The sequence below is a fragment of the Mustelus asterias genome, unplaced genomic scaffold (assembly GCF_964213995.1).
Source record: "Mustelus asterias unplaced genomic scaffold, sMusAst1.hap1.1 HAP1_SCAFFOLD_505, whole genome shotgun sequence".
Classification (NCBI taxonomy): Eukaryota; Metazoa; Chordata; class Chondrichthyes; order Carcharhiniformes; family Triakidae; genus Mustelus; species Mustelus asterias.
In genome coordinates this window covers 259,653-276,086 of record NW_027590457.1, presented here as the reverse complement: position 1 = coordinate 276,086, position 16,434 = coordinate 259,653, and the positions used below count along the sequence as shown (strand labels likewise).

The 16,434-nt window shown below is 47.9% G+C and overlaps 1 protein-coding gene across 1 annotated transcript in view; it reads left to right on the top strand.

Annotated features, from left to right (window-relative positions):
- The window catches only part of LOC144486889 (zinc finger SWIM domain-containing protein 5-like), a gene marked incomplete at its 5' end in the record, with an annotated part of 58,656 nt that extends 44,371 nt beyond the window's left edge, over nt 1–14,285 (top strand). Inside the window, 3 exons of the mRNA XM_078204921.1 lie at nt 6,647–6,810; nt 9,048–9,129; nt 10,530–14,285. Coding sequence (XP_078061047.1) covers nt 6,647–6,810; nt 9,048–9,129; nt 10,530–11,392 — 1,109 coding nt within the window. The remainder of the gene's footprint in view (nt 1–6,646; nt 6,811–9,047; nt 9,130–10,529) is intronic.
- Nucleotides 14,286–16,434: the final 2,149 nt, after the last annotated feature.

The following is a 16,434-nucleotide window of genomic DNA, read 5'->3' as shown; positions in this document are numbered from 1 at the left end:
ATCTAAGGCCCTTTTGAAGCACGAACCACTTTAAACGGGGGCACTTAAAATGGGGATTTACTCTCGTCACCTATCTCCCCACGCATGTTGAGTGTGAGCCTGTAGTTCTTGCTGCCGGAACTGTTGGCTTCTATTTGCGATGGAACCATTTTGGACCCAGAAGTTTGTGGTTGGAACCAGCTGCTCATGATCGCCAAGTGTGGAGACCATGTTCATAGCGCCATCAACAGGCAACTGGCTGTTACTGCACAGATATCATTCAGGCATTATCTTTACGAACATCAGAACTAGGAGCAGGAGTAGGCCATCTGGCCCCTCGAGCCTGCTCTGCCATTCAATAAGATCATCGCTGATCTTTTCGTGGACTCAGCTCCACTTACCCACCCGCTCGCCATAACCCTTAATTTCTTTACTGTTCAAAAATGTGTCCTTGCCTTAAAAACATTCAATGAGGTAGCCTCAACTGCTTCACTGGACAGGGAATTCCACAGATTCACAACCCTTTGTGTGAAGAAGTTCCTCCTCAACTCAGTCCTAAATCTGCTCCCCCTTATTTTGAGGCTATGCTCCCGAGTTCTAGTTTCACCCGCCAGTGGAAACAGCCTCCCTGCTTCTATCTTATCTATTCCCTTCATAATCTTATATGTTTCTATAAGATCTCCCCTCATTCTTCTGAATTCCAATGAGTATCGTCCCAGTCTACTCAGCCTCTCCTCATAAGCCAACCCTCTCAACTCCGGAATCAACCCAGTGAATCTCCTCTGCACCCCCTCCAGTGCCAGTATATCCTTTCAAGTAAGCAGACCAAAACTGTACACAGTACTCCAGATGTGGCCTCACCAGCACCTTATACAGCTGCAACATAATCTCGCCGTTTTTAAACTCCATCCCTTTAGCAATGAAGGACAGAATTCCATTTGCCGCCTTAATTACCTGCTGCACCTGCAAACCAATTCCTTGAGATTCCTGCACAAGGACACCCAGGTCCCTCTGCACAGTGAATATAGGAAATGTGGAGGGTTTTTTGCACCTGGAATTAAACAGTTTACTTTTGAACTGTGCATTTCTAGGAACATTAACTAATATCTTCACTAAAAGTAAAGTTTGTTTGTTTATTAATTAATTAATTTATTAGTCACATGTAATGCTTCCATTAACACCGCAATGCGTGAAATTCCCCTACTTGCCACCTTCCGGCGCCTGTTTGGGTCAATGCATCTGACCAGCACGTCTTTTGGACTGTGGGAGGAAACCGGAGCACCCGGAGGAAACCCACACAGACACGGGGAGAATGTGCAGACTCCCCACAGAAAGTGACCCAAGCCGGGAATCGAACCCGGGTCCCTGGCGCTGTGAGGCAGCAGTGCTAGGCGCTGTGAGGCAGCAGTGCTAACCACTGTGCCACCATGCTGCCCTTGATAACAGGAGATGATAACATGGGCTGAAAGTAATACAAGGCCAACGGTTATCGGAATCTACCAGCTTTGAAGGGGATATGAATCCCGTCCCACACTCCCCACATTTCCTCGTGGTCCAGGCGTCCTGGTGTCTCTCCATGCTCAACTGAAGTGTCCACACACACACACACACACACACAACACATCTTTCCCTTCTCCAACTGGAAATCCTATGTTCAGGCTGTGTAACTGGTTAAAGCTCTTTCAACAGTCAGTGTTTTTTGACCAACTGGGCTGTATTTTTCTCAGGGTCATCTGTACAAAAGCCAAGGTAAGAAATTGAGCACAAGTTAAATTGACATTTTTTAATTCATTCGTGGGACATGGGCGTTGCTGGTTGGCCAACATTTATTGCCCATCCCTAGTTGCCCTTCTAGTGGCTCGCTGGGCCATTTAAGAGCGTAGTTGAAAGTCAACCACATTGCTGTGGCTCTGGAGTCACACGTAGGCCAGGCGAGGCAAAGGTGGCAGATTTTCTTTCCTAAAGGGCATTAGTGAACCAGATGGGTTTTTCCAACAATTGACAATGGTTCCATGGCCATCAGTAGATTCACAATTCCATACTTTTTTATTATTGAATTCCAATTGCACCATCTGCCGTGGTGGGATTCGAACCCGGGTCCCCAGAGCATTAGCTGAGTTTCTAGATTCATAGTCTAGCGATAATACCACTAGGCCATCGCCTCCCCGCAGTTATAACTTAGTTAATACTGATAAGAAATGGAAGTGCGCGGTGCTTAAGGAGGACACTTGAGGGTAACCTGGGTGGAGAAAAGAGCTGAATGAAGTACTGAATGAAGCTAGAGGAACAATTCCAAAAGAAGACAAACTTAGTTCCCCGGCCATGTTATCCGTGTCGATCTCAACAACGGCAGAAGGATGAATGGGAGAAGAGCAGGAGGCCAACACTGAAGGATGCAATTATATAAGGATAAAGACCGGATTAAGCAGAACTCCCAACAACTGGCCACCCACTGTTGCCATGATCGGCAAGTTTGGAAAGCCGTGGTCACCTACGCCACTTGGTGTGACACTTGGGACAGTGACGATTAGCAATAGCTGGCCTCGGAGGGGGCCCACAAGAGGTTCACAAGAATTATCCCAGGGATGAAGGGTTTGTCATCTGCGGACCAGTTGAGGAGTCTGGGTCTACACTTAATGGAGTTTGGTAGGATGAGGGGGATCTAATCGAAACCTTACAGAATACGAAGAGGCCTGGATAGAGTGGACATAGAGAGGATGTTTCCACTCATGGGGGAGGCTAGAACTCGATGGACACAACCTCAGAGTGAAGGGATCCTCCTTTTAAAATCAGAATGAGGAGGAATTTCTTCAGGCAGAGTGTGATGAATCTGTGGAACTCATTGCCACAGAAGGCTGTGGAGGCCAGGCTATTGAGTGTATTTAAGACAGATAGGTTCTTGATCAGTAAGGGGATCAAAGGTTACGGGGAGAAGGCAGGAAAATGGGGACGCGAATCATATCAGCCATGATTGAATGCCAGAGCAGACTTGATGGGCCGAATGGCCTAAATCTGCTCCTACGTCTCATGGTCTTATAGATTGCGCAATACAGGGCGGTGACCCTCGCCACTATGCAGTGGTTTGTGGACATTCATTTCAGTCTCTGGAGGTTCTGCAATCCCCTTGCTTGTGTTCCTGTTCCCAACATTTCTCAATCAAGCGTTGTACCATCAGACTCCTGTTCTTACTGGAGTTGCTTTCATAACACAAGTTGCTGAACCTCAGCATTTCCTGTGAAGTCAGCTTCTGAAAAAGTCAGCTGTGACATGTTCTGCTTCCACTTAGTTTCTGACCCTCTCATCATCATCTCTCTGGCAAGTCCGTGTAGAAATTCGGAAATGAGTTACATTTCTGATTTATTTATATTTTTAACACATTTACAATTTCCTGTTCTTGAGTTGTTTAGTTTTGCAGCATTGTTTGGTTTCTGCATAATCATCAGTTATGGCATTCCATATTCCAGATTAAATTTGTTTTTGGGGGAGGAGGGGGGAAACTAGCCCTTATCATTCTAGTGGAACAGCGGTTAGCGCTGCTGCCTCGCAGCCCCAGCGACACAGGCTCGATTCGCGGCTCGGGTCACTGTCTGTGTGGAGTTTGCACGTTCTCCTCTCGTCTGTGTGGGTTTTCTCCGGGTGCTCCGGTTTCCTCCCACAGTCCGAAAGACGTGCTGGTTAGGGTGCATTGACCCGAACAGGTGCTGGAGTGTGACGACGAGGGGAATTTCACAGTAACTTCATTGCAGTGTTAATGTAAGCCTTACTTGTGGCTAATAAACTTACTTTAGCTATCATCTCCTCACGGCTTGCAGTTTTTTTTATTCAAGAAGGCAGTTGGCAAGCTGTTCTGGGGCTGTTCCAATGTTCCCCTCCCTCCCCCAACCTTCCCAAACTATATCCCTTTGAGTTGCAACAGTTGGACTAACAGTTGACTTTTTCCTCCCTCTGTACAGATCAAAGGAGGGTGGCTATAAATTTGTGTCCCTTCAAATTCTTGTTAACGCACCTGGCATCTGATAATTCTGGAATATTAAAGTACAGATGGAGGCCATTCAGCTCATCCTACCATTCATCTCTTTCTAAAGCATTGTACGCACTGAATGCATAGTGGATTCTATTCCCACCACAGCTGCTAGTTGCAAATTCCTTTTAGCAATCCATTTTGTAATACACTTAACCTCTCCCTTTAATTATTTTAAGTTTTTAAAAACTTTTTTATTCAAATTATAAAATAAAGTGGCGATGTTTTTCCTGATGTACCTTGTGAGAATACAGTACTCGTTGTGAGGTGATGGTGCAGTGGTATTGTCACCTGGTTAGTAATTGAAGAGGGGTCAAAGGGGCTAAAATTCCAAAGATTGTGCAGGTTAGGTTGATTGGCCATGCTAAATTGTCAGGGGGGATTAGTAGGGTAAATGTGTGGGTTACGGGGATAGGGCCTGGGTGGGATTGTTGTCGGTGCAGACCCCATGGGTCGAATGGCCTCCTTCTGCACTGTAGGGATTGTGACACCCAGGTTTGAACACCACCAAGACAGATGACAAAATTTGAATTCCATAAAAAAAAACCTGGAATTAAAAGATGACCAAGAAGCCATTATCAATTGTCATTAAAACCTATCTGGTTCACTATTATTTATTTATTAGTGTCACAAGTAGGCTTACATTAACACTGCAATGAAGTTACTGTGAAAATCCCTCAGTCGCCACACTCCAGCACCTGTTCAGGTACACTGAGGGAGAATTTAGCATGGCCAATCCACCCTAACCAGAATGTCTTTCGGACCCGTGGGATGAAACCGGAGGAAACCCACGCAGATATGGGGAGAACCTAATAGAGGTGTATAAAATTATGAAAGGCATAGATAGGGTGAACGGTGGGAAGCTTTTTCCCAGATCGGTGGTGACGTTCACAAGGGGTCATAGGTTCAAGGTGAAGGGGGGTAGGTTTAACACGGATATCAGAAGGACGTATTTTTACACAGAGGGTGGTGGGGGCCTTGAATGCGCTGCCGGGCAAGGTGGTGGAGGCGGACACACTGGGAACGTTTAAGACTTATCTAGATAGCCACATGAACGGAGTGGGAATGGAGGGATACAAAAGAATGGTCTAGTTTGGACCAGGGAGCGGCGTGGGCTTGGAGGGCCGAAGGGCCTGTTCCTGTGCTGTTTTGTTCTTTGTTCTTTGTTCTTAACGTATAGATTCCACACTGACAATGACCCAATCCAGGTCCCTGGCACTGTGAGGCAGCAGTGCTAACCACCGTGCCGCGACTGTCCTTCAGGAAGGAAATCTGCTGTCCTTGCCTTTCTGGCCTACAATGACTCTAATGTGGTTGACTCTTAACTGCCATGGAATCTGCTTTGGCCGCATCTGTCATTTACTTGGGAGAGTGGCGTGTCTGACCACAGTTCGCCAGTGGGTTCATATGTACCACGTACCTAACCTGAATATTAAGAGAACTCGCTAAGGCTCCTTCAACAGCACCTTCCAAACCCACAATCAGCAGAAGGAGAAGGGCAGCAGATACCTGGGAACACCACCCACCTGGAGGTTCCTCTCCAACCACTCACCATCCTGGCTTGGAAATATATCACCACTCATTCACTGCCGCTGGATCAAAATCCTGGCACTCCCTTAACAGCGCTGCAGGTGTACCTACACCACATGGACTGCAGTGGTTCAAGAAGGCAGCTCACCACCACTTTCGCTCAGTTAGGGGTGAGCAATAAATGCTGCCTAGCCAGCAAAGCTCACATCCCTTGAATGAATCAGAGATCTGGTAAATTTGTTTTCTCTTTCCAAATTTGTATGTGTCTGCAAAAAATATAGCCCAGCTGAAAGAGTAAATATTTATATTCAGAGAGCAGTTAGAAACCATCAAAACCCTACAGTGCAGAAAGAGGCCATTCGGCCCATCGAGTCTGCACTGACAACAATCCCACCCAAGCCCTATCCCTGTATCCCTACACATTTACCTGCTAATCCCTCTAACCCCCATATTGACCCACTAATCCCTCTAATCTACGTATCCCGGGACACTAAGGGGCAATTTTAGCATGGCCAATCAAGCTAACCCGCACATCTTTGGACTGTGGGAGGAAACCAGAGCACCCGGAGGAAACCCACGCAGACACGGCGAGAATGTGCAAACTCCGCACAGACAGTGACCCCGAGCCGGGAATCGAACCCAGGTCCCTGGAGCTGTGAAGCAGCAGTGCTAACTACCGTGCCGCCAGAGTCAACCACATTGGCGTCACTGTAGGTCAGACCGGGTGAGGACAGCAGATTTCCTTCCCTAAAGGACTCTAGTGAACCAGATGGGCTTTCAATGACGATCAATAATTTGTTGTATTTGTGTTGAGATTGTTTTTGTCTGATGTAATCATTTTTCTTGCTTGTGTTGGTCAAACTCCTGTAAATTGGTTCAGTGACATACTTTCACCATTGTCTTTAAAAATCAGGATCTATCAAGCCAGTGTCTGGGATCTGACTTGTCTGGTAGTAACATCAGCTGGGATCGTAACCATATAGAAAATGCTACACACAAAATGTGAAGCTCAGTGCGATTAATCAGTCATAGGCTGCTGTTTTTTTATAAAAAGTGTTCTATTCTAAGTTCGCTCTCCTGGTTTGATCGCTTGATTAATATTCCCTCTTGTTTCAGGAGACCCAAAGTGGCTGCGAGTGGTGTTAGAATCCATTCAACAAAACATTCATTCTCCTTCGCTGATCTACAAACTAGCACAGGACGCTTGCAAAACCGCCACTCCGCCAAACTGTGCGCCCGACATTACACTCCTCAATGTGTCCCTGGAGCTGGGACTACAGGTTGGCTTCTTTTTAATGTTGTGCTGTGGTCTCTGCAATAGTTTGTGGGTCAATTTGTCGTCTTCATGTTATCCTCACTTAATTTCTGCCGTGGAATTGCATATGTAATGTAGAATTTAGGATTGGGGGGGGGGGGGGGGGGGGTGAAATATTCAACAGCAACGCCTTGCATTTATAAAGCACCGTTGCGACAACGTCATGTACTTCACAGGAGCATTAGTCCGAGCATATTTGGCACGAAGCCACATGAGGATATGTTAGGGCAAGTGACCAAAGGTTTGGTCGCAAAGCTAGTTTTAAGGAGCATCTTAAAGGAGAAGAAGTTTAAGGAGTGAATGCCATAGTTTGGATCCTAGGTAGATTAGAGATAAGGGTGAGACCATGGGATGATTTGGAAAATAAGGCTGAGAATCGATGGTGTTGCCAGACCTGGGGGATCCATGTAGGTCCGTGAGCATGGAATGATAAGTGAATAGGGCTTGGGCTATGGGTTGGAGAGTCTTGGATGAACCCAAGTTGGGTGGGAAGCCAGTCATAAAGGTATTAGAATAGTAGAGACTGGAGTTAACAAAATATGTTTGGACTGCATTTTGATTTGATTTATTATTGTCGCATGTATTAACATACAGTGGAAAGTATTGTTCTTGCGCGCTATACAGACAAAGTATACTGTTCATAGAGAAGGAAAGGAGAGTGTGCAGAATGTAGTGTTACAGTCCATAGCTAGGGTGTAGAGAAAGATCAACTTAATACGAGGTAGGTCCATTCAAAAGTCTGACAGCAGCAGGGAAGAAGCCGTTCTTGAGTCGGTTGGTACATGTTCTCAGAATTTTGTATCTTTTTCCCGACGGAAGAAGGTGGAAGAGAGAATGTCCGGGGTGCGTGGGGTCTTTAATTATGCTGGCTGCTTTTCCGAGGCAGTGGGAAGTGTAGACAGAGTGGGCAATGGATGGGAGGCTGATTTGAGTGATGGATTGGGCTACATTCACGACCCTTTGTAGTTTCTTGCGGTCTTGGGCCGAGCAGGAGCCATACCGAGCTGTGATACAACCAGAAAGGATGCTTTCTATGGTGCAAGTGTAAAATTTTGTGAGAATCATGGCGTGTGCTGTATTTTCACTGGCGTGGAAAGGTTTTTGCACCATTTAGAAAGCTATAAAAACATCCCTTCAAAATTAAATTGAGACTTTTGATGCAGGTCGTCAGGTCAATCTCCTGTAGCTGCCTGTGTTTGGTGATTACCTGCCCTTCTTCCACAGTTACCTTTGATTCTGTCGTCTTGATGAGAGAGAGAGAGAGTGTTAGAAACCGTGCTTGCAGTTTGGAGCCTGCACAATCCGAGTTGCTTTCCGGCATAGTTGACAATTTCCGAACTCCACACACGTCCAGTCCATCCTCAAACAGCCCCCATCCATGCCTCTGTCTACACTTCCCGCTGCCTCGGCAAAGCAGCCAGCATAATCAGCCAAACGCTGTGTTGGGCTGAATTGGAAGCCAATCAGGGAATAATGGTTGTGTGCGTTACGAACCTGCAGAGAGAGTGTGTGCGTGTGTCCCTTGAAGGTGGTGGTGAGCTGCCGCCTTGAATCGCTGCAGTCCTGTGCTGTGGGTTGACCCACAATGCCGTGAGGGAGGGAATTCCAGGACTTTGACTAGGAACTGCGACGGAACGGCCGATATATTTCCAAGTCAAGATGGTAGTGGCTTGGAGGGGAACTTGCAGGTGGTGGTGTTCCCATGTATCTGCTGCCCTTGTCCTTCTAGATGGAAGTGGTCATGGGTTTTGGAAGGTGCTGCTAAGGATCATTGGTGAATTGCTGCAGTGGTTGTGTTGCAGCTTGCCCGGGGAGTTGGTTGCACTGTACGTCGACTGGTTCATTCTGCAATTTGTGTGTCATGCTCCCTCATCGCTGGATTTTTATTATGGTGCATTGGTTGGGGTACGGTTTATGAAGTATAGCCTCTGTTTAGCCCGCACTGCTGAAAGTAGGTTCCCTGTGTGCGTGTGTTAGACTCCATCGTGCTGTGCTCTGTGACCAGGCTTTCTGGCCGTGGTGATAGCCCTCAGTGCAAAGTGGCAGCCTTTCAATGGGACGATGTTGTTCCATGACATTGAGTGAAGCCCCCTGCCCCTCCCCCCTCCCAATTGTGTTTGTAAGAGGTAGATTTTTACATTATCAACAGTGCAATAATCCATCCCTGTTGTAGTTGACTCTGAATATTCCTTCTCCCTGCAGGTGATGCGAATGACGCTGTCTACAATGAACTGGCGTCGCCGTGAGATGGTCCGTTGGCTCGTGAGCTGTGCTACAGAAGTTGGTAAGCAATAAAGTGTGTATTTTTTTCTTTATTCTAAGAAGTCTCACAACACCTGATTAAAGTCCAACAGGTTTATTTGGTATCACGAGCTTTCAGAGCAGCACTCCAAAAGCTTGTGATACCAAATAAACCTGTTGGACTTTAACCTGGTGTTGTGAGCCGCCTTACTGTGTCCACCCCAGTCCAATGCCGGCATCTCCACATTATTTATTTATTCTGGCATGGACTGCGGGCACTGCTGCAAGGCCAACATTTGTTGCCCGTCCCTATTTGCCCTTGGAACTGCGTGCTTGCGTTTCAGAGGACCGTTGAGAGTCAACCACAGGGTAAAAAGCATTAACGTGCTCTCTACCCTATCCTAGATGCAACAACTTCCTCGCTGGGGTACAGCTTCATAGTCGATGCTTGTTCTCCACTACAGAACTAAAATGGACAGGGTGGGTTTAGCTCAGTTGGTTGGACAGCTGGTTAGCAATGCCAACAGCGCGGGTTCAATTCCCGTACCAGCTGAGGTTATTCGTGAAGGTCCCGCCTTCTCAACCTTGCCCCTGCTTCAGGTGTGGTGACCCTCAGGTTAAATCACGACCATCATAGCCTGTGGTCATCTAGGACTAAGGTAACTTTACCTTTTATTTTTACTCAAATTGCCACTTGTGTGTCTTTATGGTCCTGCAGTTTTTTTCAAACCCGACAGTGCAGAAGGAGGCCATTGGGCCCATTGAGTCTGCACCGACTCTGACAGTGTCTTCTCCCCCCCCCCCCCACTCTACCCCGTAACCCCACACCTACACACCTTTGGATATTAAGGAGCAATTTAGCATGGCCAATCCACCTAACCCGCACATCTTTGGACTGTGGGAGGAAACCGGAGCACCCGAAGGAAACCCACGCAGAGACGGGGAGAATATGCAAATTCCACACAGACATCAGGGGCTGGAATTGAACCCGGGTCTCTGGCGTTGTGAGGCAGTCATGCTAACCACTGTGCCATCATGCTGTGCCCCAACGATCGACTTTGAAATGCAAGTTTTCATTCAGATTTTTCACCATCTTCCGTGGTGGGATTTGAACCCAGGACTCTAGAGTGTTACCCTGGGTCTCTGGATTGCCAGTCTGCAACAATACCACTGCGTCACCACCTCTATCGCACAAACTAAGCCCCAGCGCAGTTGATATCTGGTCTGTTATTTCAGTGCTATTTTGAGTGTAAAATTGACTGGCTTGGTGCCCACATCACAACAGTGGCTGGACTCCGGGAAGTACTTCAGTGGGTGTTCGGGGGTCGTGAATGGCACTGTGCAGATGCGAACACTTTATTTGTACAGCCTGCCGATTTATATCAGCAGAATTGTACTGTGCAGCGGTGCTTATTAAGGAATCTGTCTCTTTTATCTTTTCAGGTGTCTGTGCCTTGATGAATATAATGCAGAATTGGTATTCTCTCTTCACTCCAACCGAAGCGACTACAATCGTAGCAGCCACAGTAACCTCTCACGCCACCGTTTTGCGTTTGAGTCTGGACTATACCCAACGCGAGGAGCTGGACAGCTCAGCCCGGACACTTGCTCTCCAGTGTACAATGAAGGACCCTCAGAACTGCGCACTGTCAGCCCTGACCCTCTGCGAAAAGAACCACATAGCCTTTGAAACCGCGTACCAGATTGTCCTGGACTCTGCCTCCACGGGGATGAGCTACTCGCACTTATTCACCATCGCCCGGTACATGGAGCACCGGGGCTTCCCCATCCGGGCCTACAAGATGGCCAGCCTCGCCCTCTCCCACCTCAACGTCGCCTACAATCAGGACACTCACACGGCCATCAACGACGTGCTGTGGGCCTGCTCGCTGAGCCACTCGCTGGGCAAGAACGAGCTGGCCGCCATCGTGCCACTGGTCATCAAGAGCGTGCAGTGCGCCCCCGTGCTGTCGGACATCCTGCGGCGGTGGACCATGTCCGCCCCCGGCCTGGCCGGCGTTCCCGGCCGCCGGAATTCCGGCAAGCTCATGTCGACGGAGAAGGCGCCGCTGTGCCAGCTGCTCAACGCGACCATCGACGCGTACATCAGCACCACGCACTCCCGCCTGACCCACATCAGCCCCCGCCACTACGGCGAGTTCATCGAGTTCCTCAGCAAAGCTCGCGAGACCTTCCTGATGGCCCAGGATGGGCACATCCAGTTTACCCAGTTCATAGACAACCTCAAACAGACCTACAAGGGCAAGAAAAAGCTCATGATGCTGGTTCGGGAACGCTTTGGTTGAAATTCGGGATTCCGCCTGTCCCAAGTCTTCCTACGTTGCAGTGATGTCCTTTTTTTGTTTTGGAGGGGTGGGGTGGGGGTGCAAGCGAGGAAAGAGGCACAAACTTAACTAAAAGTCATTCCAGGCGCGCAGCAGCTGACTTCCAGGAGCTTGTTCCCCCTCCCCCTGGCGTTTGGTCCACTGAGGGTGGAGTTTAATGTACCCTCCTGTCCGGGGGGGGTGGAGTGGGTGCTGGAACCACCAGTGTTTAGGTGGGGGGGGGGGGGGGGGAGAAGGGGAGGGGGGGTCGGACTGGCACCCAACTGCTAAACTTGCAGCGGGTGGCTCACCCTAGCCGCGCGACTCCACTCATTTCGCAAAGCAGAGTATTAATTGTACGCTTTGTGGCGGTTACTCGTGAATGATTGTATGCCGCTGGAAGGTGGTGTTCCTTTTTTGTTTGCAGTACCTGCCTAGAAATGGCAGGTTGTGGTTTAATCCATACATTTTTTTTTGAGTGTATTCGGTTACCTAAAGCGGTTAAAGAATTCATAACGGAGTATTTCGAGCTACCTTTTAACCAGACGACCTAGGCTGGTAAGGTCCTGCGGGAATCTGGGGTGGGATGTCCATCGTGAGGATGCTACTTGAAGTGAGTTGTTGCCAGTGTCCTTTCGCCACTGCCCCCGCCCCCCCTTCGCCTGTAGCAGACTGGGAGTGTGCTTTGCAATGGCCAGTGCCAGGAAAAGGGGGCAGTTTCACACAGAGGGCGTTATTCAAAGGTTGTGGTGTGTCAGGACAGAGCACCTTTCATTCTCTCTCTCTGTCCCTCTTTCTCTTCTCGCTTTCTCTCTCTCTCTCTAGCGATGCTGACACAGTGCCAAAAATGATAGTGTTCCATTTCCCAAGCACAGCTTGGGAAGTCTTGGAATCTTTCGATTTCACTCACTCGATTAACCAGTATTTTTACATTTCAAACCTTCTCTTAAAATTCAACCCATTTAGGATTTTCCTTTTAGGTTTTTTGTTTCCCTCCTAAAATCGGTTTGAACATTTTTAACCAATGACCTGTAGTAAACCCTCCCTCCATGCCTTTTATTTTTGTAAGGTTACGATTGTGCATAGGTTCTCTGAATTGGGTCACCTTTAAGCAAAACCCTCCCCCCACCAACCCTCTCTGCTTTCTAACCACCATTTTCCCAAAAAAAGGGGGCCTTTTTTTTAAAAAGAAAAAAATGATTTGATTGTGCTTTTAAAACCCCCTAAAATGGGGGTGAAATGCCGTGGTGAGTCCCATTTACAAATTAGCAAAATGCTGACCACGAGAGGCAGGGTGGCACAGTGGGTTAGCACTGCTGCCTCACAGCGCCAGGCACCCAGGTTCGATTCCGGCCTCGGGTCGCTGTCTGTGTGGAGTTTGCACATTCTCCCCGTGACTGCGTGGGTTTCCTCCCGGGTGCTCCGGTTTCCTCCCACAGTCCAAAGATGCGGGGGGGGGGGGGGTTAGGTGGATTGGCCATGCTAAATTGTCCCTTAGTGCCAGGGGGGGGACTAGGTTAGGGTAAATGCTTGGGGGTAATGGGGATAGGATCTGGCTGGGATTATGGTCGGTGCAGACTTGATGGGCCAAATGGCCACCTCCTGCACTGTAGGATTCTATGAAGCCATTTTTTAAAATGGCAGGGCAGGATGAGAAAGTTGTAAATAAGGCTTTCAAAATCCTGGCTTCAGGAGGCCGAATGGTCTCATTCTGCGCCGTAGGATTCTGAGAGACATTTTATTGTGGAGCAGAGAGGTGCAAAACAAACAAGTATTTTGGTGTGTCCCCCCGTTCCTCCCCCACCCCCCCCCGGCATCCCATTTAAGATGGTTAAGGATTCTGGGTTTTTTTGCAGTAGGTCCATTACCCCCACCCCCCCGTGGCGCTGTTCCAAAAACGTCTTAAATTATGCTGCAGATTTTACTTTCTCACGGTGATCCCATCAACAGGAATGCCGCCTCTCTCCAAGAATTGTTTTAAAAAGCGTGTGTGATAGTGTTAGGACGCGTGTGCGAGGTACCTATTTTTTTTTGTTGATATCCCCATTCCCTGGGGTCCGAGGCAGCGTGTGCAGGAAATCGTAATTCCTGCCGTCATCTGGTATCTCTTCCCCCCCCCCCCCCCCCCAACCCCACCCCGAAACCCCACTTGACCCTGGGAGCCAGCTCTTAAATGCACAGGCATCAACCAAAAAAAACATTGATCCACCCCACCCCCCCCACCCTCACCACTACAGAGACCCCAGCAGATTAACATAGGTTATACCAAAACCTCTCTTTTTTCTTGATCTTGTACCTCTTTCTACAGCTGTGTGCGCACAGGGCGCGCACCCCCCCTCTTCTCTGCGTTTCATCTCTCTCTCTCTCTCTCTCTCTCTCTCTCTCTTTCTTTCTCTCTCTCTTTCTTTCTCTCTCTCTCTTTCTTTCTCTCGCCAACAAACTCCTGCCAAACTTGAATTTTAAAAAAGGAAGAGAAATAATAAGCCATTCTGATCAGGCGTGTGTCTTTTTTTTTAAAAGAAGTGTAAACCTGTGTGTGTGCAGTGACTGAGCTTAATCTCAGGGAAAGAAGGAGGAAACAATTTGTAAATAGTATTTTATTTGTCAAATTAATATGAAAGAAAGTTTAAAAGAACCTTTAATTTATGGACTATGTGTAATACAGTACTTGAATTTCTTTTTTGTGGGCAAAACAGTGTCATCCTTAAATTTTTTAATGTATTGCACAGCTGTAGGGACAAGCTTAACAGCTGCTGGTCAGTTTAATTGCTCCTGATTTTTTTTTTTGTACAGTGCATCCAACATTTTTTTTTGTTAAATATTTATTGAAGTTTGTACATGGTTTTTCCCTGTTGAGAAATAGACCTATTAAGACAATGAATTGCTGCTTGTGTAAGTTTTCTTTCCTGTAGGCTGGCGTGTTACGTTTGGCTCCAACCCACGTCGCCATGCCTGCATGCGTTTTCTCTTTCCCCCCCCCCAACCCCCAATCCACGTTTCTGTCTGCAGCTACGAGTAGCGATGGTGGAGGCTCTTAACTTTTCTTCACCTGCGCTAGAACCAGAGGGCACAACCTCAGGCCAAAGGGACGATCCTTTAAAACAGAGATGAGGAGGAATTTCTTCAGCCAGAGAGTGGTGAACCGGTGGAACTCTTTGCCGCAGAAGGCTGTGGAGGCCGGGTCATTGAGTGTCTTTAAGACAGGGATTGGTTCTTGATTAATGAGGGGTTCGGAGGTTATGGGGAAAAGGCAGGAGAATGGGGATGAGAAAAATATCAGCCATAATTGAATGGCAGAGCAGACTCGATGGGCCGAGTGGCCTAATTCTGCTCCTATGTCTTATGCGCACAGCTCACCAGGAGCATCTCCTGCTCTGAAAACCTGCCGCCGCTCTGAGCTGGAAGGATTTGTTACTCAAACCTATTTTGATCGCGTTAACAACACTCCTGCCTCGGCCATAGAATCCTGGGGTGGGACTCGAACCTGGAGCCTCTGGCTCAGAGGTCGGGACGCTAACCCCCTGAGCCACAAGACCACCTCCATTCTCCTGTGCAGCAATCCAAATTTTTTTATTTATCCATGGGACATGGGCGTCATTGGCTGGCCAGCATTTATTGCCCATCCCTAGTTGCCTGAGGGCAGTTGAGAGTCAACCACTTTGCTGTGGCTCTGGAGTCACATGTAGGCTAGACAAGGTAAGGATGGCGGTTTCCTTCCCTAAAGGACATTAGTGAACCAGAAGGGTTTTTCCGACAATGGTTTCATGGTCATCAGTAGATTAAACTATCATCCCGCTCTCTTCCCACACTCCCTCCCAAATCATGACATCCAACTGTTCAAACTGTATAATTTCACTCCAGTCAACAGTTTTCACATATATTGAAGGACGTTTTTTTTAAGCTAGCGTTCCAAGCCCCCCTCCTTCAGTCAACTAACACTAGGGATTAACCTTGCCTTGAACTATTTTCAGCACTTCATGGAGCCAGAAGCTCCGCCTTCGAGTCCCACCCCAGGACTAGATGGTCAAGGAAGGTCTGTTTCTAATGCGGCCAAACCGGTTCATTATCAGCTTGTAAATCCCCCCAGCACATGTCAGTGGCAGGCAGTAAAAGTGGGGGAGCTTTCCACTCTTGCATACATTTGAAAGAGGGAAATAAGTAGGCCATTCGGCCCCTCAAGTTTTCTCCACCATTCGATAAGGTTGTAGCCGATCTTGTTTGTTTTAAGTTCTACATTCCCATCGACCTCTGACCATAAGACGCAGGAGCAGAATTAGGCCACTCGGCCCATCGAGTCTGCTCCGCCATTCAATCATGGCTGATATTTTTCTCATCCCCATTCTCCTGCCTTTTCCCCATAACCCCTGATCCCCTCATTAATCAAGAACCTATCTATCTCTGTCTTAAAGACACTCAATGACCTGGCCTCCACAGCCTTCTGCGGCAAAGAGTTCCACAGATTCACCACTCCCTGGCTGAAGAAATTCCTCCTCATCTCAGTTTTAAAGGATCGTCCCTTTAGCCTGACGTTGTGCCCTCTGGTTCTAGTTTTTCCAACTAGTGGGAACAGCCTCTCCACATCCAGTCTATCTAGGCCTCAGAGTATGCTGTAAGTTTCAGTACGATCCCCTCCCCTCATCTTTCTAAACTCCAACGAGTACAGACCCAGAGTCCTCAACCGTTCCTCATACGTCAAGCTCTTCATTCCAGGGATCATTCTTGTGAACTCCTCTGGACCCTTTCCAAGGCCCAGCACATCCTTCCTCAGATATGCCTTAAAAACATTGTGATTCTGGCCTCCACTGCCTTCTGAGAGAGAATTCCAGTCACACTCAGTGGAAACAAGCCCAACATATCTAACCTTTCCTCATAAGATAAATCCACTCATTCTTGGTATCAATCAAGTGAGTCTCCTCTGAACTGTTGCCTCCAACTCACTTATACCCCTTCCTGTAATGAGATCAAAACTGCAACCCTGTATTCCAGATGTGGTCTTGCCAATGCCCTGTCCATTAATGTGAAAC